This window comes from Argopecten irradians, chromosome 9, assembly GCF_041381155.1.
Source record: "Argopecten irradians isolate NY chromosome 9, Ai_NY, whole genome shotgun sequence".
NCBI classification, from domain to species: Eukaryota; Metazoa; Mollusca; class Bivalvia; order Pectinida; family Pectinidae; genus Argopecten; species Argopecten irradians.
The window spans coordinates 22,102,459-22,127,577 of record NC_091142.1 but is presented as its reverse complement, the minus strand read 5'-3'; the positions used below and the strand labels follow the sequence as shown (position 1 = coordinate 22,127,577).

The following is a 25,119-nucleotide window of genomic DNA, read 5'->3' as shown; positions in this document are numbered from 1 at the left end:
CATCAATACTTTATCAGAACTGCCACCAAAACCTAGTTCTTTTGCAAAGGGCCGAACGTCAGTACCGACTACATTCAATGCTCCTCTTGTCACGTCAGTTTTGCTTCCAAATTTTGATCACAGTTGGTTTGGACTTTAATGCGTTTATATCACCCAGCATAAATGCGTTGTTGTATTCGGGAAGCTCGTCAAACCCTGTTGGTAAATGATTAAGATATATGTATTGTGGTTTAATTGTATACCTATATCCATACAGGTATATGTACATGTATGTTCAATCGACAAAATCTAAAACGAATAACACCATTAAGTTAGCTAACAGGACCATTTTAATGTGTCGAAATCATTGCTTTATAAAACATTGCTGGACTCGACGTTTACAAACAGACCTATTTTAAATATAGGGAAAACAATTTAAAAGTATATAATTACTGTCAGTTGTATATTGATAGTATGTCACGAGCCTCGCATATGAAATATTATGATGGTCCGCATTTGTAACTGTATGTTTTCAGTACCGATCGAAATCTCAATTAAATATTGCAACGTGCAAAATCAACAATGAAATATAAACATACCTGCGGTTTTATAACTACTGTGGTGATCATTTGAGAAGTGGCCAGCAGAAGGTACTCTGGATGGATCAGTTAGCGTCACACCACCGCGGCATCAATACTTGTGGTCTGGAGCGAAAACGGCCCTAACAAATCCACAGCAGTATTGTTGACAGAAGCCGTTGAATCAGTCGATGGCTGAGCTACTCTCAACCTTAGAAAATCCTGCCGTAAAATTCATAGCGAATGAATGGGTGGGCATATCAAAGAAGACATGTGAGCAGGATAGAAATCCAAGATTGTTTGTTGTATCGCACGAAGGGACCAAGGGTTCCGCAACTATTAGGAATGCAATTTCTACTGGCATCATACTGGGGTGTTTAATCGTCCAACTTCACAGCCCATTTGAGAGTAGAATGGCGACGTGTGCTTGATTCAGTTAAATAGCCACCGAACCTAAAGAACCCTTCGCGGACAACTACATTGATACGATCACCATGTCGTGTGCAAATTGTCCTTGGGGGAATTCCTCTTCCCCTAACGGGATGACGCCCTTGGTGGCTGCAATACAGGAGAACCACCATGGCTTCATCTATATCCATTTCCTTTTATGGTTTTCACCGTATCTTCCCGTAAGCGTGACCATGGAATTTGGAGAATTATATTAATAATGGTCTTTATTTAGACTTTATAACAAGAGAAGAAATGTAGTAAGAGACTTCTTACATATGGTCAAGAATATAGCAAATGTACAATATTTCGACAATACAAAAACATAAACCAATGTCATAATATAAATCAATGATCAATCACCTACAGAAATAACTTATTCTTTTGATAATATATCAGTAACCCGGTAGTCTTATCTATATTATCAAGAATAGCATCATGAACTAGTATCTGTGTAGGTCATATGTACGTATAGTTTGATCTCGACAAAATGCTTCACTATTTACGAAACACCAATATACACTCCGTGCAAGTATTGTAAACCACGAAGGGGACTAAATCTCGAAACACATTATGTATATTTAAATGGCTAAATCATATATACCCTGAAAATCATGTTGCGAAAATTTTAAATCTTAATTGACCCTGGCGTAAATAACCGGTTACACGGTAGATGATGCGACTAAACACGATAATTTTATGAGGTATTGATTATTTTAACGACTTTTTTGTCTCAAGGTTATCTTAAGTTAAGGAACCACTTTTTGGAGTTGCAGCTACATGACACAGCCGTGTTTGTAATTTTTTATTTAGTGATATCTAAAATTATTTTTTCTAGTGTTTTTTTTATAATGATCAGTGCTATTTTAAAATAGTATTACTTGGGATTATCTTTATGTACTGACTCGTGATGTGAGGCAAATCTTGTGCACTCGTCTCCGAAGTTTTGTAACTTGAGAACGAGCAGAAAGAAAACTTAATAGGGTGTAATTAAGTATTACCTGACTGGTATATAGCCTTAACGAGGTCTAGGAAGCGTTTGTCTCTCCTCCAGTAATCTGGAGCGAACCCACCGGGGATGATCAGAGCTGCAAGCTCCTACAAAACATAGACAATGTTAGGGATTATAAGAATACAGAATAGAGTATGGGATTAACAGGAGTATCTTATCAATCATACAGAACAATGCATGAATACTTAAAGACCCTGTCTTTCCGTGACATTTCAGATAAACGTGTAAATCAATATAAAATAAGTTAGTTTATAATAGACCTTGTACGAATATGTGGTTACCTCCGCTTTGACGTTGTCGATACCCTCCTCTGCCTTACAGGGGTAGCCATGTTTGGAGTTGTAGGTCTTGCCTTTCTCTGGCCCTATTGTAAAGGTGTCGTACCCCTCCTCTTGTAGGCGGTAATATGGATACCACAGCTGTATAGAGAAAGATGGAATGTTTCTACACACTAATTAAAGCAAAATGTTGAAGAATGCGCCTAGGTGGTTTCCGAACGCAAGCTACCCATGAGTAGATGACTGTGTTTAAAGATGCTCCACCGCCAACAGAGTAAAAACGATAATCATCAATTGAACAATAATTGATGTTTAATCGTGCAAATATGTGTCTAACTAACACCAAAACACATATTAAAGATGCTCCACCGCTGACAAATGGTATTTTTTCACTATCAAAAACAGGAGCAGACGATTTAGTATTTTTCTTCAGTTACAAAAGTTACTTACTTTACACCATTACCACTATTGAAAAGTTTGAGCTTCTAATTTTACTTCAAGTTAAAAATATGAAAAATAATTAATTGCATCCCGAAAAAATTCCGTGACACTATATCCTATATGGAATGAAGTACTGATTGCCTATGCACCAAAGGTGAAATAAATTATTTTATATTATTTTTTGTGTTAATTAGGCATATATGTACACGATTAAACACCAATTATTGTTAAAATGATTTATATCATTTATGCTCTGTCGGCGGTGGAGCATCTTTAAATAATGTAATTTGCTTTTAGTGCATACGCAATCATTACTTCACTGCTCCGGGTTTTTGAAGAAATACCATACGTCAGCGGTATAGCATCTTTAAGTTTCATCAATTATTATAACAATAGATTCACGTTTAATTTAACAGCCAAAGAATTCGAATGCTTATCTAGACTATAAACCAGAACTTCATGTGAACAGAAATCGTCAAGCAAATTACAATATAAGGGGTATAATGTTATCAACAGCGACCTATAAATGAAAATAATCCTCAAATCTCCCCAAAGAAAGGAATTGGCTGTATTGAAATGTGTTTCAATCTTAGGGTGATGAAAGCAGTAAAGGAAGAAAAAATAAAATCAAATGTATCGATTGGGACGTTGATTATACGATATGAAAGTTAACGTCCTATCAAGAAGCGAAGATAAATGATGGGCGGCATCGTCCGCGTGCGAGGTGCATCGTCCATCAGTGGATGTTTCTGGAGAATGCAGTTGTTCGTGTTGTGTCTTCTTTAAATTGTGGACCTGTTGTTCATTTTATAGTGCTACTGCGACATATCCCAGACACCAAACGGCACACCGACTCAGTCTGACAATGACAATCACTTGCTCCATGATGCACATTGCATGTTAATGCTGAGCGCCGAGCAGGAGTAGAAACTGCCATTTCTCTGTTCTGATGCAGAAATATATTTTATCGCGATAGCGGTAATGCGACTAAATATGAAACTACCGCTTTTATAGATAGTGCACACAGGGGACCAACTCAATGAAAATGGATGTTGTCATCCATTCTTTTGTATTTGGTGGATGGACAGATGAGTATATATGACAGCCATGTGATTTTTTTCGAAAATACGAGATGTGAAAAATTATTGAAAAATCTGGATATTTACTCTCTGTTTTATAGTAAATATCTAGATTTTTAATAATTTTCAAATCTCGTATATTTTGAAAAACATCACATGACTGTCATATATACTCATCAGTTCATCCACCAAATACAAAAAAAAACCCTGGATAACAACATCATTTTTCATTGAGTTGGCCCCCTGTGTTAGAGCCTTCCTCACTGTTAATCACACTCAACTCAAGGCCAGTACAGGTTGGTGTCGAGGTCGAGAGAATGATTAAGTCAGGCTGGAAGAATAGAATTTATGATATCCCAAATTTAGTCGGTTTTATATAATTGTACTGTCTTCTAACATGTTTAATATCAGCAATAAAATTTATAAAAGAGTCAGGCACATCATAGTTGGGATGGATACCGTTAAGAACGAAACTATACCATTATCATATATACCATACCTACCGGCATCAATGAAACGATGCCATTATTTTAATTATACAGATACTGATACGTTTAAAGAAATACGTACACTAGTTATCTTGCATATTACATATAGATTTAATTTGCTTTAAAGATGCTCCACCGCCGACAGAGCATAAATGATGTTCATTAATTGAACTATAATTGGTGTTTTATCGTGTATATATATGTCTAATTAACACAAAAAATATAATGTAATATAAAATAATTTATTTTGCCTTTGGTGCATGCGCAATCAGTACTTCATTCCATATAGGATATAGTGCCACGGATTTTTTTCGGGATGCAATTAATTATTTTTCATATCTTTAACTTGAAGTAAAATTAGAAGCTCAAACTTTTCAATGTTGGTAATGGTGTAAAGTAAGTAACTTCTGTAACTGAAGAAAAATACTAAATCGTCTGCTCATGTTTTTGATAGTGAAAAAATACCATTTGTCGGCGGTGGAGCATCTTTAACATTACAATTATATATAAAAAAACTCAAGTTCCGCAGATAATGTATTTTTATTATCAATATAAAACAGCACTTCAAGACTTTTGAAGATCATGTTCTTACATAAACTGCATGTCTCCTTCTTCCTATGTATTACTATTTACATACGGATTTCCTTAGAAAATCATGTGTTTATTTTTATTCAAATACCGCTAAGAGTATCTATCGGTACTCCTTAAAACGGGTATGTAGGACTATTTACACTGTACTGAACAGATCGAATCGTTCAGCCTGAGAAAAAATCATACCGTGCAATTTCGTGCAATTTCTCGGTGAACTAATGTATAACATGAATAAAAATAAATAACGTAAATGGAAAGGTTTTTTTTTTATTCGACAATAATAGGAGTTTTGTTAAGATGTTATTAAACTACTTGTGCAATTTACATGAACATTCTGTGAAGGACGATTTATATTGTACTTTTAAAAAGAACAGCAGCTTGCGGGTCATTGCTTAAAAAGTATAACAGAATAGAGCTAATTTAGGTAGCTGAGCTGCAATATTGTAGCTCAAAGGACTAAAATAGAAAATTGTGTCGTCTTTAGAGCTACAATTTGTGCAAAGCAATGATCAAGGAAAACATTATTTCACGTTTGTATGCTTTTTATAGTCGTACTTTTTTATATCCCTTACTTACTAGGAGGTATAGAAGGCCGGGCATGTATATTCGTTTTAGGTAGCTCTGTATGAACTACAAACGCATGTGCTTAAAACCTAATCTTACATGGAAAATCAGTGGTCTTGGACTTGTGATTGTATCACTTATATTAATAATGTATGCAAGATTGATATATACGAAATAACTTTTTATATTGCGAAAGGAACTCGACAAACTACTCACACTACATACACACTTTGTACATGTATCGTGGCTAGATTTACATTCCACGTACTGTACATTATGAATTACTAATAGTGAGCATGCAACTCCTATTTTGAGCAAATATCGGTGTATTCTCACTACGCATGATTTTTAAACAACCGATTTCACCTTTTCATATCCATTTCGATCTTATTTTAGTTTTCGTTTAGACCATTTAATGTACTTTCTGTACCAAATCCTTAGTCGTCTACATATAGATGTTACCCTTATCTTTTAAGATGGCACCATTGAGTATTTTTTCATTTTTTTATGCAAATTAAATTATATATAACTCTTGTCATTTAATATTTTACCATAAATTATTTGAGAATGTTTCATATAAAAGCAACGAGAATGGGCATATATGGTAGGTGAGATAACTCTTGGTACTTTATCTTTTTTAACATTACGTCGTGTCAGCGCAAAACATGGAGCTCGAATGCCCCATGCACACGATTATATAGCATTCTTATATTGTGAAGTTGAATAATGTGACATTTCCAAAATTGAAACAATTTTATACATGCTATATTGTAGATACATTTTTCTATACCGAGTCTTTGAACAAAGAGTTTTTTCCCTGACATTTTCCCACTGAAGAATGTTGGGTTTTTTTCTCTATCAAAAACAGAAGCAGATGCTCATGAATTAGTACTATTCTTCGGTTACAAAAGTTGCTTACTTTACACCATTACCACCATTAAAAAGATTGAGCTTCTTTTTACTTTGAGATAAAACTATCAAAAATAATTAATTGTCTCCATAAAAAGTGTATGACATTATGCCCTATATGGAATGAAATACTGATTGTGCATCCACAAAAAGCCAAACAAGTTATTTTATATCATCGTTTGTGTTAATAAAATACATTTACATGAATAAATACCTATCATTGTTCAAAGAATGAGTATTGTTTATGCTCTGTCGGCGATTGAGCATCTTTAAACTAAAAAGAAATATTACACAATAGGTGAGAGAAAGAAATACATGCATACGATTACCAGTTATTGCATGTACATGTATTAGCACCATAATATTTGGCCAAGACAGTAATTGTTACAATATGGATGAGTTTGTAATTCTGTATCAGGTACGCGTATCTCATAATTGTCCCATTTTCAGTAGCGTTCTACTTTGGGTAGCATCATTAAATGTTATACATGTATGCATTACCAGAACAGGGGTGTAGTCAGGGTTGAAACAATGTGGATGCAGTGTTATTCCCTGCCGAATCCTCTCCAAAGCAACTTGTCCCGGATCAGTTCAAACAATCAGGAAACCGGATCAAACTTTTTGCGACTCAGCTTTTGATATATTTTACTGTATTTATTTAGAATAAAATTTTATTCTTGCCTTAGCATAACCATTAAGACGGTGGTAGAAGGAAGGTGGACTCTGGGAGATCTAGAAGAGCAGATAACTTGGGCCCGCATGAGGTTCAAACCAGCCAAGTCCCGGAGTCTCGTTCTTAAGGCAGGCAAGGTGAAGGGGGAAAGGTTTCAGATCGGAGGAGTGGACATACCAACTGTTACAGAGAAGCCAGTGAAGAGCCTTGGCAAGTGGTTTGATGGTTCATTCAACGACAGGAACAGTGTAGTGGAGATGAGGAAGCAGGCAGAAGAATGGATAAAGGCAGTTGAGAAGAGTGGACTCCCAGGGAAATTCAAAGCCTGGATATACCAGCATGGCGTACTACCCACACTCTTGTGGCCATTGCTTGTCTACGAAGTACCACTTACATCTGTAGAGGCAATGGAGAGGATGATCAATGGACACCTTCGAAGATGGCTGAATATTCCACGCAGCTTCAGCAGTGTAGGCTTGTACAGCTCATGGACCAAACTCCAACTCCCGCTCAAATCGTTAACGGAGGAGTTCAAGGTTACCAAAGCACGTCAGGTCATCATGTTGAGGGACAGTGCGGATGACAAGGTCAGAGCAGCGAGGGTCGTTACACGAACAGGAAGAAAGTGGGACGCTAAACAGGCTTTGAAGGAAGCAGAGGCAAGACTTCGGCATGGTGATATCGTAGGGTCCGTGGCATCAGGGCGCCTTGGCCTGGGGACCATCACAAGGCCAAGGTGGGGAAGTGCAAACCAACGGACACGTAGGGACATGGCCCAGGCAGAGATTAGATCGATGGATGAGGAGGCTAGGCAGGTGAAGGCAGTGAGCATGAGACAGCAGGGCAGCCGGACTTACTGGGAGGGAGTGAGGCAGAGGAAAGTATCTTGGAATGATATCTGGAAGATGGAAGGTCACAGACTTAGCTTCCTGCTGAAGTCAACCTACGATTTACTGCCAAGCCCAACCAAAAAATTCACCTGGGGAATCAAGGACAACGCTGAATGTGTACTTTGCAGGAAACCAGCTAACCTGGCACATGTCCTCACATCATGCCAGGTGGCACTTTCAGATGGAAGATACACATGTCGCCACGACCAGGTCCTCAAGGAAGTAGCAGCAAGTCTAGACCGTGCAAGGAGGAAAAAGCGGACGATATCGAAAGGGCCAAAGTTTGTCACATTTCTGAAGTCTGGAACCCGGGCTACAGGAAGCGTAGAGGCTGGTGGGATACTCGATGTTGGATCTGGAGGAAGAGGGAGGAGAAGTGGATTGGTCACCAGCAACAGTGCTAGCCACAAGGTGACGAATGGCAGAAGGACAGACATCGCTGCCCGTGGCGATGAACAGGCAGAAATAAGACAACTACCCGCAATAACATCACGCGGATGCGATAGCCGACCGGTTCCTGGTTGGGCCTGATCAACCCAGCCGACGCACCTCTGGAGGACGTCGTGGAAAGCGCCGAAACGTCTAAGGAAGGAGGATCCACCTGATGAGGGGACCGGCCAGCATTGGAGTCATCTGATGTATTTAAGGTATTTTGTAAATAAATACATGTTCATAACACAAGTATTGTACAATATCCAACAAGTGATGATAAATAAAGAGATATTTTCAAAGTTGTCTATAGATGCATTACACATCGTGCGACTGCAATTTTCTAATTATCTGACTGTAGAAAATTATTGGAAAGATGTTATTTTTTCTGATGAAAGTCAAATCGTGATCGGTAATGATAAGGAGGGAAAAAGACGGGATACCCGCGGCCAGCCTGTATCTGTCCGCGGTCACACCAAAAACTACCAATCATGGAGTTGTTACTGTTTGTAGTATAAATGGAACCATCAATGCATTAAAGTAATACTATATTGAAATATTGGAAGAAAAACTTTGGCCAGTTTTAGCGATACACTTCTCAAACCAAAACTATATTTTTCAACAGGACAATGCTATGGTTCACAAGGCTCGTGCTAAAAAGTTGTGTCAACAACATCAAACATAGCTTTTTGACGCAATATAAACCATCTGGCAAGACGTTGATGTAGCATACATTCAAGGTTGATACCAATCGATCCCCGTCTGAAGGAAGCACGGAAGTCCAAGGGTCATATTAGGCCAGTATCACAACACATAAGAGTGTTTAGCTCTAGCAAGATCGATGTGCACATGACGCTACGGCGGTCATTTTGTTCGAATATTTCTGTCCGGCCTCTAGTTTGTACATGTACGCGCGCACCTGATTACGTTACAATGCATGCACATACAGTAACAGTATGTGTATAATTTCAATGGACTTACAACAAAAAGTGGGGTCCTTTTCATGCTTTAAGGGGGTATGGGGGGTGTAAGCGCAAACACCGCTACAGTACATGTCCATGTACAACGTAGGCCTAATTGCAAAAAATGTTTACAGGTAGCTATAGGCTAATAGATTTATATATCTGCATTGTTCATGTACAAAATGTTTTTGTTTTTTTTTGGTTTTTTTTATTAAATTTGTTTTCCTGAAAATGTAATTTTCTCGCCATTGAACCTCGAACATTGATTAAATATTGCCCCTAACCAATTGTATACGCGTTTTGATGGCGTCATCATACAAACATCTATCAATATAAATCGGAAGACAAAACGAAAGTAGAAAAAATGTACAAAATACCGGGAGAAAATAATTTTAAACCGGAACGGTGTTTAAATCCGTATTCGAATTATATTCAGTGTCTGAATTTAACGATATCGATTCAATGATATTGCATGAAATATCTATGCTACTTTTATGTCTAGCAATAAATATTTAATCATTTTACCCTTACCTCAAGATCCTCATAATTAAATTCTGCTAGTATCCCAACACGACCCGACATGATGCTTGTGATGAACCGAGGTAAATAACTGAAGATTTCCGAAGTAAGGTATATTCTAATTTACAGACCCAGACATGATGCTGTTGTTTTGTGAAATGAAAGTTGATCACAAATTAGAAATTTATATCAAAAAAAAAAAAAAAACAATCCACGAGTTCTTGATATAAATTCTTGCTAAAAAGAGCTATAGAAATGTACATGATAAACGCTCTAAAACATATTTCACGTCGTTAAAGTAATCAGAGACTTATGTTAAGAATTGACATTTTCTAAATTATAAATACGTTTCCGCTTCAGAGTATTCCTGATTTTCATAAAAATTACAAAGCCATTCATGGTACATTATATATATATAATTACAGAATAAAATTATATTTTTCTATTTATTCCGGAATATATTCTTCGTGCACTTTCCAATTTTATAGTTGCCCAGGCCATTCGGAACGCTTCTTTGAATCTGACGAAAGGCACGCAATTCTTGCCCTCATTCTTGCCGGTTTGTCCTTGCCCGTTTTAATTTTCAGGCAAGTATTCCATATTTATGCGAATGTCAGCAGACATCAATTGCGGTTGACACAATATAACGTTTATCTTATGATGACAAACTCACAATTGTCCATCTTTATTCTCTAATTACTTCGACTGGCTGTACTCTGAAAAGCTCAAAGGTCGCCAAGTAACTGTTAGACATTTAATGTGTACATTTTATGTTCTTTATCGCAGTACTTTTTCTTGACATGTATGAACTGGTATGAATTGATGTCCATTCTAACCAGTATACATGAATTGGTGTAGATTATTCAACAGTTTTTGATGTACTGAAAAGATATCACTTTGTGATTGAAAGTCAGTCAGCAGGTTATATCTTTTCCACTACAACAGTACAGTTGGTAGTAGACTAAAGGTTACACATTGTGCACACGGTGTGAACTACGAGTGGACACGGAGTGCACGAGGTTTAGACTACAGGTAGACACGGAGTGCACGAGGTTTAGACTACAGGTAGACACGGAGTGCACAAGATTTAGACTACAGGTAGACACGGAGTGCACTACGTGTGAACACGGTGTCCACTACAGGTGGACATCGTGTCCAGGTAAAATGTCCACTACATCAAGACCACAGACAGACTAGATGATGTGCCACAGAGATATGAGAAAATATGTATTTATTCTGCAGTCTATATGGACTTTGACAGATAGAAATATTTATTGCGATCAGAAACATAATATTTATTGCAACATAAAATTGCCGTTAATTACTGGAAATCATTCGTACTGTAATGTTTATTTGAATAGATACATATAAAGTAAAATGTATCAATATATATTATCATACAATTTAATTTATAAATAATGACGTTTATTAGAAGTTATAAAAGCAAATTAACTGCGTACGGTAAACCACGGTAAACCACGTACTGGTTATGTCTCATCAATGGATAGTTCAAGTCCGCATTTTCCCAGTAAAAACTATTTTTCTTAGCTAGTGATATGTAGTTTAAAGATGAAATTCTTTTTCGAACGCATAAAGTGATGAACCTTGCAGGAAGTAAGATTTTCAGTGTTAGCAAATCGTCGCCCAAGAGATATTTTGATCGGCAAAATATTTTGATAAAAAAGGATATATTGATGGGCATAATAAAAGCAAGGACATCATGATAAACATAAACAAATTAAATTCTTCATAAGATGTTTTACTATGTATGCATGGAATATAGTTTTCTAAACGGCAAGGTGCGCGAAATAGTTTTAATCCTGTCAAATGTATAATACGTATACATTTGCTACATAGAACCTGGCGCGTTGCAAAGCATTGAAAATATGTGAAATCGTCCATATACGTTAAAAATCGGCATTCGTCCATAGACGTTAAAAATCGGCATTAGAAATAGCATTTTATTGTGTCAACCGATTGAGGAACCTGTAAGCACTGGCTTATAGAAAGCAAAAATTTAGTATCAACACTGTTCAAAGTACCGATCGGAAAAATGTAGGTCACATGCCTGATAATAAATTAAACAGACAATCAAAATAAATCCAACTTCTACCCATTTAAACTGTAGATTCATAGTTGTTGATTAGATTCTGAATTTGTCACAATTATTTTAATTCTAGAAACTCTGATAATTTGACAATATCCTATTATGACCTTCTTTACAATGTGTGATCCATACATGTATACATAGTATATTGTACACTTAAAATATGCCTGCTCGAAAGGTAGACCCCTAGGCTAGGACTGCAGTTGCCATGGTCACTTGGACTTCATACTGTTCCATCAACCACACGGATATGATAATCTAAATTACCTAACATTGGTCAGAGTGGGGCCAGGGGCCTGGGGCCTTCTTTGGGCACCCCTTCAATATGTTCAGTCAAGTGTATCACAGACTAACAACACCTGTATAAATGAAGTACCTTATCCCAACCCCAGGAGGTCCATTTATAGCATGCTGTACTTAGGCGGCAGCCTCTCTACATATACATTGTACTCATCACACAAATACGAACAGTTATACAACAATGGTAGTCAATAGGGATATGTATTTTAACTGGTAGTGCATTTTAATTTATTTGATAATGAAGCTTTATATATTAAAATAAAAAAATAATCAAAATACCAAGTGTATAATTAACTAAAACATTTATTTCAAAATTATTGGAAAATCATATTTCATCCAATATCTTTTCATTAATTTAATTTTTTTTACACTGGCTTTTTACATATATCAGAAACCTGATTATCATGACTATGTATATAAAATACCATATTACAATGTTGAATAAGTACATAATCTAAATTAATTTTGATTATAATATATACATGTATTATTGGTAAATTCAAGGTTGTGACAGACATGCTTGATTTACGCATTGTACAGCTCCCGTCAGCTCCACTTCAAGGCTGTCTGTCATGACAATAATTGAGGTGTATTCAGCATCACTTACTATATGTTTTGCCAGCTAGTTTTTACCTCATCCCAATCTACCCCCCCCCTCCCCGGGAAATGGTGTACATGTTTACCCAGGCTCTACAACAAACATGTACATGTATCTAATAAGAATGGTACTTTTGTGTTTCAAACTCACAAACCTATATGATTTTTAAAAGGTAAAGTGTATTTGTTTGTCTTAACAAACTTCCATTGAAACAATTCTAAAATCACATATTATATAAAGATACTGCCTCCATTCTCATAAAGCCGTGCAAACACAGAAGACAACGATTCTGCCCTCTGGCCATCTATCGATGGTCACCTTGAGGTACCTGTATAGCTGGATACTGTGGCTTACCTGTATGTTTGACAAGTTATAATTATTGGACCATGACGCAATATACGGTCAAGATAAATTGCGGGGTTGGGATCATAAACATATTGTGTTTACCGGTAATTAAGAATTAAAACAAACTGAATTGGGTACTTGTAGGTAGACTATAGCTACGTCATAAAGTTTGAAGTGGATTTATTCTGCATGATCTTTTAAAGATGTTCAGTTTTTAATAAAGAATATGTAATTAAGCTATTTTTACGTACAATACTTTTAGAACTTGATATAGCAAAGAAAAATATTATAAAAGTGTATATTTTATGAAAGACGATCTACAAGGGTGTCGCTAGAAAACCGATTGATAGGGACCAAATCTTTTTATTTAAAAGCTATGTATTACCCGGTATATGATTGTATTACTAATAGCTTAAATTATAAAAGAACAAGTGTCTCAAAAGCGCAATAGGACTGGTTTTTGCCGTAGCTGCAAGATTGTAGCTCAAAAGACTTTTAGACAGGAAATGGTGTCGTCTTAGTAGGCCGGGTACGAATATTCGTTCTAGTTTTTGCCGCAATTCAAAGTTGTTTTTGACTTATATTTACTATTTCATGTAAAATTTAATGCAATTTACCCATAAAACATTGACTTTTGAAAACGTAATATAGATAATTTAAGATATGAAATGGAAACTACTGATATAAAATTAAATAGACATATACTTAATGAATACAAATTAATCTTTATTACTTTTGCGGTGAAAAGGTTTTATTCATGTATACTGAAAAAATATCGTATTATATAGTACATTAAATTGTAGATGTTGTAATTTAAAAAAAGAAACACTAAAAAATTATAACTATGTATTATTTCAAATTGAAGAACGTATTCTTCCCCGATCCCTAACTATAACACATCACCTTGTCTGTCTAAGTCTGAATGTACCTGGACACCATGTCCACCTGTAGTGGACACCGTGTTCACACGTAGTGCACTCCGTGTCTACCTGTAGTCTAAATCTTGTGCACTCCGTGTCTACCTGTAGTCTAAATCTTGTGCACTCCGTGTCTACCTGTAGTCTAAACGTAGTGCACTCCGTGTCTACCTGTAGTCTAAACCTCGTGCACTCCGTGTGCACAAGGGTGTAACCTTTAGTCTACTACCAACTGTAGCTAGTATGTCTGTACATGTAACATATCTTTTCCTAATCACTAATGAGATTCAGAGAGACATCTATCAAACCTTCGAATATAAAAGATGAGGAATCTCCATAGAGATTAATCTTTTCCGCTAGAGGAAAGTCAGAGTAACCAGAGAAAAACCGGCGACCAAGAGACAGTAAATAATGTATGGTGGCCCTTCTTATCTTCCATCACATTAAAAATAAATACCACTTATTTTATCTCAGATAGGTAAAATAAATATCACTTTTTTATCTAAGGAAAGTAGAATATAAATACCACTTATTTTATCTCAGGAAAGTAGATCAATAAAGAAAAAAGTAATTACAATAACATATAAAGTATGAAGAAAATATTTGAATAATTTAAACTCTACAATTTCAAGAAAAATACTTGAATAATTTAAACTCTACTATTTCAAAGTAATTTGTTAACTGTTTATGTATTCTTGCTTATACTTCTCTGACAGTTGGGCCAAAAAAGTCTTTACATCTCTTAGATAGCCTGGGCTCGCACTAACTTTCCAGTTTGCATAAGCAAAAGTTGTGAAAGTTTTTTTTTCTCTTTAGAAAATAAGAATTTCATTTAGCAAATTGTGAAACTATTAAATTACTAAGGAGCATCCAATAATGTTTTTTATGCATCAAGTGAAAAGTACATACATGCAAAAGATCCTGATCATTCATTAAACCATACTACGTCGTGCGTATTGCTACTTTACATCCCTTCAGCATTAAAATATATATGGTACAGTAATGTAACTGATTAATTAATCAAACTGTTTTAGACTTGCTATGAAAGTAATGTGACTGAAAAAACTGTCTGAAGCTTTAGTCCTGTGATTGGATATCGGGTGTGTGAAGAAAAAGTTTAGCATTTTTTGCGAATTAGGATGAATTTATTTTAGCAAATTGCCAGATCAATTCGTTATTAACGAAAATGCAAATAGGTAGCGTGAGCCCAGATAGCTAGGACTAGAACGAATATATATATATGTACCCGGTCTACTATACAGTTGACCGGGTACTAATTGGTGCCTACGTGTTGTAATGGAGCACTGCCTCAGAAAATCACTCGAGCACAATTTTCTGATCTTTTTTGTAGGTTTCCAATTAATTGAAGAGTATACATGCATTTATATAATATTTTTGTCCTAAACAAACATTATGACCATTCTTAATACAGTGGAACCTCCCGAAACAGATCATGGTCGGTGCATGTAATTTCGGCCGGTTTAGAGAGGGTTCAGTTTGGAGAAGTGAACCGATTACCGATCATTACGATCCGGATTTAATCGATCAGAAGTCGTTTTTTTACACTAGTGTACCGCATGTATGCCTAGTGTTCGTTGAAACCGACCGATATTGATTATTAATGTGAATGTTATCACAAAAGAGGGAATCACACGTTTAAAAGGAATGGATTACAACAATCTTAAACTTTATTACCAGATAATTTACGTTATCCGACAACTACATAATTTTTATATGTAAATAAAAAAAACGTGTGATTTGAATACGAAACTTTCTCTTTATTACTAGCTCTGCTTGTTTTCCTACAGTAAACAAACCGCGTGCACGTGGTAGACCTTCGTTAAATATCTAAACAATAGACATGATTAAATAATTTCACCACTATCTCGGGTATAATTACCGTGTACCTATAGCCTTCACATCTGTATACATGCCCCAGGACATGGCATGCGACAACTATGGTACAGGTACGTGTGTATTTCACCGTCGGTTGATCAGACCTCAATGCAATCTATCGGTGTGGCTCAGGTAAGGCCGGTTTTCAGAAATGTATTTTAGTTACATTTGACTATTCCGATCTCAAAATCGGTCCGGTATTCGGAATTGGGAAGGATCCGTTTTGGGAAGTTTTATATACTAATATTTACAGTCAGTGGTGAATTGATAGTATAAACCCCGTTGATTTCTACCAAAGGCTACTGAGTTTTATTTCTCGATAGATTGAGTATGTCACGCGCGATTTGGAGCCGCGCGGATGAATTTATGATGGTCAAAATCAGAAAATTTTGGTGTTTTCAGTACCGAACGTACGTTCGGTGAACATGTAGGTATCAAAATAGGTTTCAACACATATACATGTACGTGTGTTAATACAAATGTAGAAAAGTTACATTGTTTATGTTACTACCGTACCTCTTTTAGTAATGCTTCCGTGGGTATGATAAATAAACAATGTTGTAACAATGTACAGTTTTGCACATTCCGATGACGTCGCAATGTTTACATGTTGTGTGTCGGTGAGTGTGTGTCGGTGAGTCTGTGTTGTTCGCTACAACATTTAACATCTTTGGTTGTACGCAAATGGATAAGATATATCAAGACAACATCAGTCTTTAGTTGGATAAGTTTAACCAAAACGACCAAGCAGGACAATGCATTTTTGTTCACCTCGCGGGACAGACAAGTCCTGTACGTTATCTACTGTGAATCGGCGATAGTAGGCCCTCCTTACTTATAGCCTACCTACACAATGTACGTTTGGGTGTTTCGAAATATCAATGAAACGGAATCCTACAATTGTAGCTTTACAATACTTGTAATAGATATCTCTAATACTTATTGAAGTGTTTGAAACAACAATATAAATATAAGCTAACATTTTGAGAGCGGTAAACGTTTATAGTAGTGGGCCTACCTGTGTTTGTACATGTTACTCGAAACGACGTTCCGATACATTTGAAAATCTCCAAAATCCGGAAATAATGTCATGAAACTATGAAAACATCCATGTATTCAAGTAATTTCAAACGTGAACTGATTAAGTAGAACTCAAGTGATCACAAAATCGAAGAAACTCTCTGTTTGTCACACCTCCTTGACACAGGCGGTTTGAATCGGACGCCGCGTCACAACTACGTTAAATATCCTGCCACGTTATGAATTGTGTAAGCGTGTGTAATAATACGAAGCAAAAGATTAAAACCAAACTGCTTTGCATCATGGTGTTTTTTTCAACGGATAAATATAACGATTTATAGTTTCATACCGGGAAAACACCAGATATATGCTTCATCAGACGGAACTCATTTTATTTGTATGTTCATTGATAAATTGGCGGGAATTTCCGCCACTTCGAGTGGCTGTTCCAAATGCCCGTCGGAACCAAACGATATAATCCAATTTTAGTCTTATAAATGCCATAAACACTAAGTGTCAATTTTGAGCTATGAAAATAATAGTTAAGACTGTAAATATAAGGATTAAAGTCTCTTTCTGGTGGTTCTATCGAAGGATAAAGTTGAGTAGGGTATCAATATTTGTTTCATCGCGGTCCATTCCAAATATCGATACCCTACTCAACTTTATCCTTCGATAGAACCACCAGAAAGAGACTTTAATCCTTAATTAATAAAGAGGAATTCATTCCGTACATGACATCCATGTTTGGTTTCTAGAGGTGATCGGTTTTGAGAAGGTTCGGTTTTGGGAAGTTACACTGTATGTACTTAGAAAAGGCCATCATATTTATATTTGAAAAAAATAATGTCTCGCTATGAATTTGATATTTTATACGGTTCAGTTTTATTGCCTGTAAGTTATTGTGAGTGATATAAAACAAATTTACGATACTATCCATACAGATGTTTTAATAATGATGTGCACAATCATTTCTTTGCTCCATTACCAGTAATAAGTACCAATTGTAGCTCTAAAGACGACACCATTATCTGTCTAAAAGTCTTTTGAGCTATTGCAGCCAAGCTAGGACCTATTGATGTTTGATGGTCTAGCTGAGACAATCTTGGCAGTCCTCCCAGTATTTTGGTGATCTCGGGTTACAGGACCACTGCTACAGTATCTTCCCCTGAATATACAATGCCATGTAGGTAGATATACACTGAACAGTTTAAAGTTGCTTTGGGATCCTATTATTACTTATGTTATATATACTCTTGATTTTAGGAGCATTACATATCGGAATGGGTGGCCTATCTAAGATAATGGAAGACCTGCCCGAGGGATACGGGTATGTGATCCTCACCGGAGTGGGCAGCACGTTTGTCAACATGTGGATGGGAATGAATGTCGCCAAGGCCCGTAAACAGTATGAAGTAGCAGTAAGTATGCACTTGGCCATCTGACATCAATTCACCTAGTACATTCTATTCAATTTTACATTTATTTGAATTATGAATATATATATATATCAATTATGGACCTTTGTTGAGGTCCATTGTTGAGGTCCATATGTTGTTATACTGCCTTGGTAGAATTTAGATAATGACCGAGGAAACAATTATGTCAATTCTCTATCTATGGAACATAATGTGACCCACCATGAGAGTATTTGAAATTCAGTGCATATGTAATATTGATATACATCTTGATAATATTTATTTCTCTAATATATTTACTTATGTACATATGTATTGTAATTACATGACATTGATGTCAATACACAGGGATTTGTAATTATATGACATTGATGACAATACACACACAGGGATTTTTAATTACATGACATTGATGACAATACACAGGGATTTGTAATTACATGACATTGATGTCAATACACAGGGATTTGTAATTACATGACATTGATGTCAATACACAGGGATTTGTAATTATATGACATTGATGTCAATACACAGGGATTTGTAATTACATGACATTGATGTCAATACACAGGGATTTGTAATTATATGACATTGATGACAATACACAGGGATTTGTAATTACATGACATTGATGACAATACACAGGGATTTGTAATTACATGACATTGATGTCAATACACAGGGATTTGTAATTACATGACACTGATGTCAATACACAGGGATTTGTAATTATATGACATTGATGTCAATACACAGGGATTTGTAATTATATGACATTGATGACAATATCCAGGTATTTGTAATTACATGACATTGATGTCAATACACAGGGATTTGTAATTATATGACATTGATGACAATACACATGGATTTATAATTACATGACATTGATGACAATACACAGGGATTTGTAATTACATGACATTGATGTCAATACACAGGGATTTGTAATTACATGACATTGATGTCAATACACAGGGATTTGTAATTACATGACATTGATGTCAATACACAGGGATTTGTAATTACATGACATTGATGTCAATACACAGGGATTTGTAATTATATGACATTGATGTCAATACACAGGGATTTGTAATTACATGACATTGATGTCAATACACAGGGATTTGTAATTACATGACATTGATGACAATACACATGGATTTGTAATTACATGACATTGATGTCAATACACAGGGATTTGTAATTATATGACATTGATGACAATATACAGGTATTTGTAATTACATGACATTGATGACAATATCCAGGTATTTGTAATTATATGACATTGATGACAATATCCAGGTATTTGTAATTACATGACATTGATGTCAATACACAGGTATTTGTAATTACATGACATTGATGTCAATACACAGGGATTTGTAATTATATGACATTGATGACAATATACAGGTATTTGTAATTATATGACATTGATGACAATATACAGGTATTTGTAATTACATGACATTGATGACAATATACATGGATTTTTTAATAACATGACATTGATGTCAATACACAGGGATTTTTAATTATATGACATTGATGACAATATACAGGTATTTGTAATTATATGACATTGATGACAATACACACAGATTTGTAATTACATGACATTGATGACAATATACATGGATTTTTTAATAACATGACATTGATGTCAATACACAGGGATTTGTAATTATATGACATTGATGACAATACACACAGATTTGTAATTACATGACATTGATGACAATACACATGGATTTGTAATTACATTACATTGATGTCAATACACAGGGATTTGTAATATATGACATTGATGACAATACACAGCTATTTGTAATTATGTGACATTGATGAAAATACACAGGGATATTTTTTTTCTGGGACTGATAATACAGGCCAATTACATTCCTAATGCCATTTGAAAATGTTTTGAATTTTAGCCAAAATCTCAATAAGTACACTTTAATCCTAAACAGATTCCTGCTCAATTAAAGTTGTATTTCTTGTAATTTTCACCGAAACGATATGTCGTTTTAACATTTGATATTTGGACATGAACATGTGTCTTGATGATTTAGCTCCCCAAAACTATATGTCAGCCTATAAGAGAGCCAAAATCCAGAGATCATTTATTCCTGGTTTTGAATAAAACGCCTTCAATCACCGCCATGTCCAGTACCTTAGGGTTTTGTCGGAATTCCGAATCATATCACGTGACTGACATCCACGCTTCCTGCACGTGGTTATCCAGGTAACTAGCGTAAGCGCACATGTGTTTGTTTACGTTTTCCTTCTGGCTAATGTGGGCAAATCGTGCTGGTATATGTCCACAGAGCGAGTATTTGAAACATCTAATTCACACATTGCCACGATTCAATATTGCGTGTATCAAATATTGTAATGTGCGAGCATTATTTTCTTTGTAGATCCAGTTTGCTGAGGTCGACTACATGTTTTGTTTACGAAAAATTGTTGACATTTCTCTTGGTTTCACAACTCTCGTGTTACTTCGAGATTGTCGCGACGATGTTCGGAAGAGTTCGGAATGATTCGGCATCTTTCGAGCCTATTTTTTACGTGTACACGTTAAAAAAGATTTTTTTTTTACTTTTATAATTAAAATGCTTCCAGTGCTGCAACTTTATAAAAAGTGGTAAAATTAGAAAGTTTAAACCTCGGACAGACGAAGAAAAATGTGTATAGCACCTATACAGTTTTTACCATGACAAAAAGAGCGAAAGTGATATACCATACAACTTTAATCTTTCCTTTAATGAATTGAAAATGATTTTCTCAAGCAAGTGAGAAAAAGCTATTGATACAAGTACCTAATTATTTAAAAGATTCATGGTATTGCTCTTTGTATTGCTCATCCTTAATACTCAAGGAGTTCCGATTCACATTCAATCTCTTCACCCCTGGACTATCTCTGAACATTTACTGTTTCAGTATCCAAACATGTACTCTGACAACAAAGTGTTCAACTGCATCCAGAGAGCTCACCAGAACACGTAAGTTGATATGGTCAGCAGTCAAACAAGTCTGTTTATTTTAAAGCTATCTTATTTCATTGGCTACCCTACATTTAAACCCTTAAAGGGAGGACATTCATTCATTGGTTTTATAAAAAAAAAACAATATTGGTTAATGTAATGTGTTAAGCCATGATAGTGACATTAATACAATAAAACATGTTTGTAACTAACACACTTACAACAAATTCATGATTATAATGTAGTAATGTTCATTCCCCACCATGGTTCCTATGAATGGTTTGCAATGTATGTACAACGAACTTTGCTTATAACAAAGCAATTGTGTTGGTCCCCAGAGGTTTGTTATAACCTTGTTTTACTGTACATGTTTATTTGGCATATGTACATACAGTACATGTAACAGTAAATGAAACTGCTTTAATTGATTATAATTTCCTTTTAGATTGGAAGGCTACCCAACATTCTTGATGCTGTTATTTGTTGGAGGTCTTCAATATCCTGTAAGTTCACGTATTCTACATCAAGTGAAAAATTAACTTACATTGCATATCTGCATTCTGCAGAATTACACGAACATTCTGATAGACTGAAAATAAAGTTTTTTGTAGAAAATTCATCATCAATTTATCAGTTCCTGACATTGCCAGATTGTGTCTCTTTAACAGTGGTAACGGAATAATTACCAATAAATTATTATGTTTTAGCTGACTTCGGCTGGAGCAGGGACTATCTACCAGCTCGGCAGGATAGCATTCGCAAAGGGATACAGTACTGGAGGTCAGTAAAATAACATATAACACCTGTCTTATAAACCCCAGAGAATGATCAATTATACTTTTTCTCATGTATAAAGAGCTCTTGTTAAAATATTCCATGTATAGATAAGGATGTGGTAAATCTCCAAATACAATGATTGTTAACCTGCAAGTCTGAAACTGTGAAATTTTGTAAAATTGACATTGTATTGAAAAACCTTCTTTAATAATATTAACCTGTTCTCCCTTTATGACACATTAAGCATCTTCTGGACTAAGTTAAAATGAATAGTCCATTAATCTTATAGTTTAAATAATGGAATAGTCCATTATGAAATCTCTATAGGGTAAGTATTCTAAAAGGAATTTGGTATATTTCGGAACACAAAAAAAAGTTATTTTCAGGGTGATTTTTCTCTAGAATTTGTGTAATTTAGAACAAATTGTATTTGAATAAAAATGACCATGTTTACAAAAAAAAAAATGAAAACCAAACAATAGGTGAACGATTGAGGGCATGGTGAACGAGTTTGGTGAACGAGTTGAGCATCTCCACACAATTTTTCATTTCTTGTACATTAATTTAAACCCTCCATATATGATTATGTGTAACACTGTGTTTGTGATATGTAGAGCCTGAGAAGAGACGATGGGGAACCTTTGGATACATTGGTCTACTTACCATGCTTGGCTGTTCTGTAGGAGTAGCTGTGAGACAGCTTAAGCTAATTTAAACTGTAAGTACATTTATGTACATTATGTAGGTGTTTATTTTATTATAAAAACCAAGGTCATTTAAGGACATGTCAGTTTAGAAGATGGAGGAAAGCCAGAGAATCTGGAGAAAACCTACCAACCTACACTCAGTACTTTAATTGGAGCTGAGGACAGTTAACAGATACTGGCTGTAGATACGTGTTGGTATTTTTTCTGGAACTCTTGATATCTCCCATATAAAACCTGGAACATTCTTTAGGAACGTTTACCTAACAGATAAAAAGTACTAAATTAAATTTAATACAATAATCACACAGATCTCAATTTAAATAAATTAAATGAACAGCGACTATCTACAGCGTGCAGTTGTGGACTAATATCTAAAAGGATTCAGTAATCTTGAAATACAGGAAATGTGTCAGACTCTAGGTTTGAATATAAGGCTGTTAATTTGTGTATTTCACAGGTCAGCACTGTTGTGACAAGGGTGCCAGCACTGGATGTTTGGTGGAAATTAGCAGCTGAAGTTTTTCTTTTAGTATTTCTATTTTGGTAGATGTATGGTAATGTGTGCAATCTTGTATAATATGTTATTGTGGTTATAATAGATTTTCTTCTTTTTGTATTTTTTTATCAGTTGCTAACACTACATTGAAGCCTAACAGTGTAACTCAACTACTTGGATTCTGTTATGAATGGCAAATATGTGTACATATAATATTCAATAATATTAATATATATTAATTTGAAAGGAATTTCAATAATGAAAGGTCAATATAAATGAATATTGTATATTTGCTACACATAAAACGTTGGGGAATATTCTGTTAGGTAGACACTACTGTCTAAAAATATACTTATCAACTGCTGGTAGAATCCTATTTAGTAAGATATTTAGTCTGACAGTGATCTAGATGTAAATGAGCACATATTTGACAATATTTAAATATCATATTTTCTTTCACTATAAACACATCTGACCTTGTGTTTTGTGGTTCATTTTGCAATAGGATTGCTTCCTTTATTTGTACCTTTAACTTTGTATTTATTTTTGTGATAACCTTAGTCTTTAATGTATATTCATGACATTTACACAATATAGAACTCATAAATTCACTCTTATTTACTTTTAATATATGTCTACAAATTTCTGCTAACGATTAGCAAAGATTACAAAGTAATAGAGCTTGAGTCAACCAGTAATTACCGAGGCCGTTATCAATTCATTGGTTACAAAGTGTATACAATGTACTTGTGTTACTATTAAAAATTGAAACTTTGAAAGTGGAATTAGATTTTAACTTTAAACTGAGAACAAGCAATCTTTGTCTCCAACTGAAATATCATTGACAACAACTTGCTTTCAAGAGCAGCCCGTTAATTGTGTTCAAAATCAAATGAAAGTATGAAGTTAATTTGATGATAGTGTTATGTGCTATTGTGTTAATGCTTTGATCACTGTAGAAAGGTGTTTAGCTATCAAAGTAAACTTGGCATTTGGTGTACATGTATTAAATGTAATTCTCTAGAATTGTGAAAAATTCCACCAATCTTCTGAACAGCAGTGCAGTAATTCCGCCGAAGTGAAGTAGTGATTACTATTTATTGACCCCTATGTATAGTCAGTATAGAAACAGAATTTGTTACATCATCAGGCCTTTGTAGTGCTATGTAAAATGGATGTAGTGAATGAAGTTGAGAGGTATTGATTGATTAAATGTGGAAACAAATATTAATCTATTACATTTTTATGTTTTGTTTATTTAATGTTTTGGTGGTGTGTCAAGCCTGCCTCACAGCATTCTCGATACTCCAGGGGTTACTATTACTGTCGTCATTACTGTCCACCCCTGGACTATGTCATAGTTAAACTGAAGGCAACAGAACAGGTCATTTAGTACGTTGATATACATCAAAAGAATTGTATAATGGTACATTGTGGTTGACTGTGGCTTTGACATTGGGCGTCGCTTTTTCTCTGTAGTCTTTGAGTGAAGTTTTTGCAGAATTGTGATTTGTCAGATTATTTTTCATCTGAACTGCCCTTATACTAGTTTTACTATGAGATAGTCCAAGGACGAATATACCGTCAGTAATAGTAATCCCTGGAGTATCAAGGATGGTCTTGCAGTATAATAGATATGTTAGTTTTCCGATATCCTTATGGAATTAAACAAAAATCACTGGATAAAGGTACTGGCTTTT

At 35.2% G+C, this 25,119-nt stretch overlaps 2 protein-coding genes across 2 annotated transcripts; one reads left to right on the top strand and one right to left on the bottom strand.

Annotated features, from left to right (window-relative positions):
• Positions 1–1,032: 1,032 nt before the first annotated feature.
• Positions 1,033–9,957, bottom strand: LOC138330636 (putative cysteine protease YraA). The gene is made up of 4 exons (XM_069278188.1): positions 9,852–9,957; positions 2,298–2,435; positions 2,006–2,102; positions 1,033–1,115 (listed from the first exon to the last, which is right to left on the bottom strand). The coding sequence occupies exons 1-4, from the start codon at positions 9,900–9,902 to the stop codon at positions 1,033–1,035; spliced, it is 369 nt and encodes a 122-aa protein (XP_069134289.1). The 5' UTR covers positions 9,903–9,957.
• A 321-nt stretch (positions 9,958–10,278) lies between these two features.
• On the top strand, positions 10,279–24,654 carry LOC138331786 (glutathione S-transferase 3, mitochondrial-like). The gene is made up of 7 exons (XM_069279555.1): positions 10,279–10,426; positions 18,289–18,443; positions 21,396–21,457; positions 21,885–21,942; positions 22,147–22,219; positions 22,831–22,934; positions 23,381–24,654. The coding sequence occupies exons 2-6, from the start codon at positions 18,306–18,308 to the stop codon at positions 22,929–22,931; spliced, it is 432 nt and encodes a 143-aa protein (XP_069135656.1). The 5' UTR covers positions 10,279–10,426; positions 18,289–18,305; the 3' UTR covers positions 22,932–22,934; positions 23,381–24,654.
• Positions 24,655–25,119: the final 465 nt, after the last annotated feature.

What these genes read in the sequence shown, in the direction of transcription:
- LOC138330636 (XM_069278188.1), bottom strand. Translation starts at nt 9,902, where the DNA reads ATGTCGGGTCGTGTTGGGATACTAGCAGAATTTAATTATGAGGATCTT. An exon ending in TTAATTATGAGGATCTTGAG is followed by an intron (nt 2,436 to 9,851) that starts GTAAGGGTAAAA and finishes TTCTCTATACAG; the next exon opens with CTGTGGTATCCATATTACCG. An exon ending in TAAGGCTATATACCAGTCAG is followed by an intron (nt 1,116 to 2,005) that starts GTAATACTTAAT and finishes CCTGTATTGCAG; the next exon opens with CCACCAAGGGCGTCATCCCG.
- LOC138331786 (XM_069279555.1), top strand. Translation starts at nt 18,306, where the DNA reads ATGGGTGGCCTATCTAAGATAATGGAAGACCTGCCCGAGGGATACGGG. An exon ending in CAGAGAGCTCACCAGAACAC is followed by an intron (nt 21,458 to 21,884) that starts GTAAGTTGATAT and finishes ATTTCCTTTTAG; the next exon opens with ATTGGAAGGCTACCCAACAT. An exon ending in AAAGGGATACAGTACTGGAG is followed by an intron (nt 22,220 to 22,830) that starts GTCAGTAAAATA and finishes TGTGATATGTAG; the next exon opens with AGCCTGAGAAGAGACGATGG.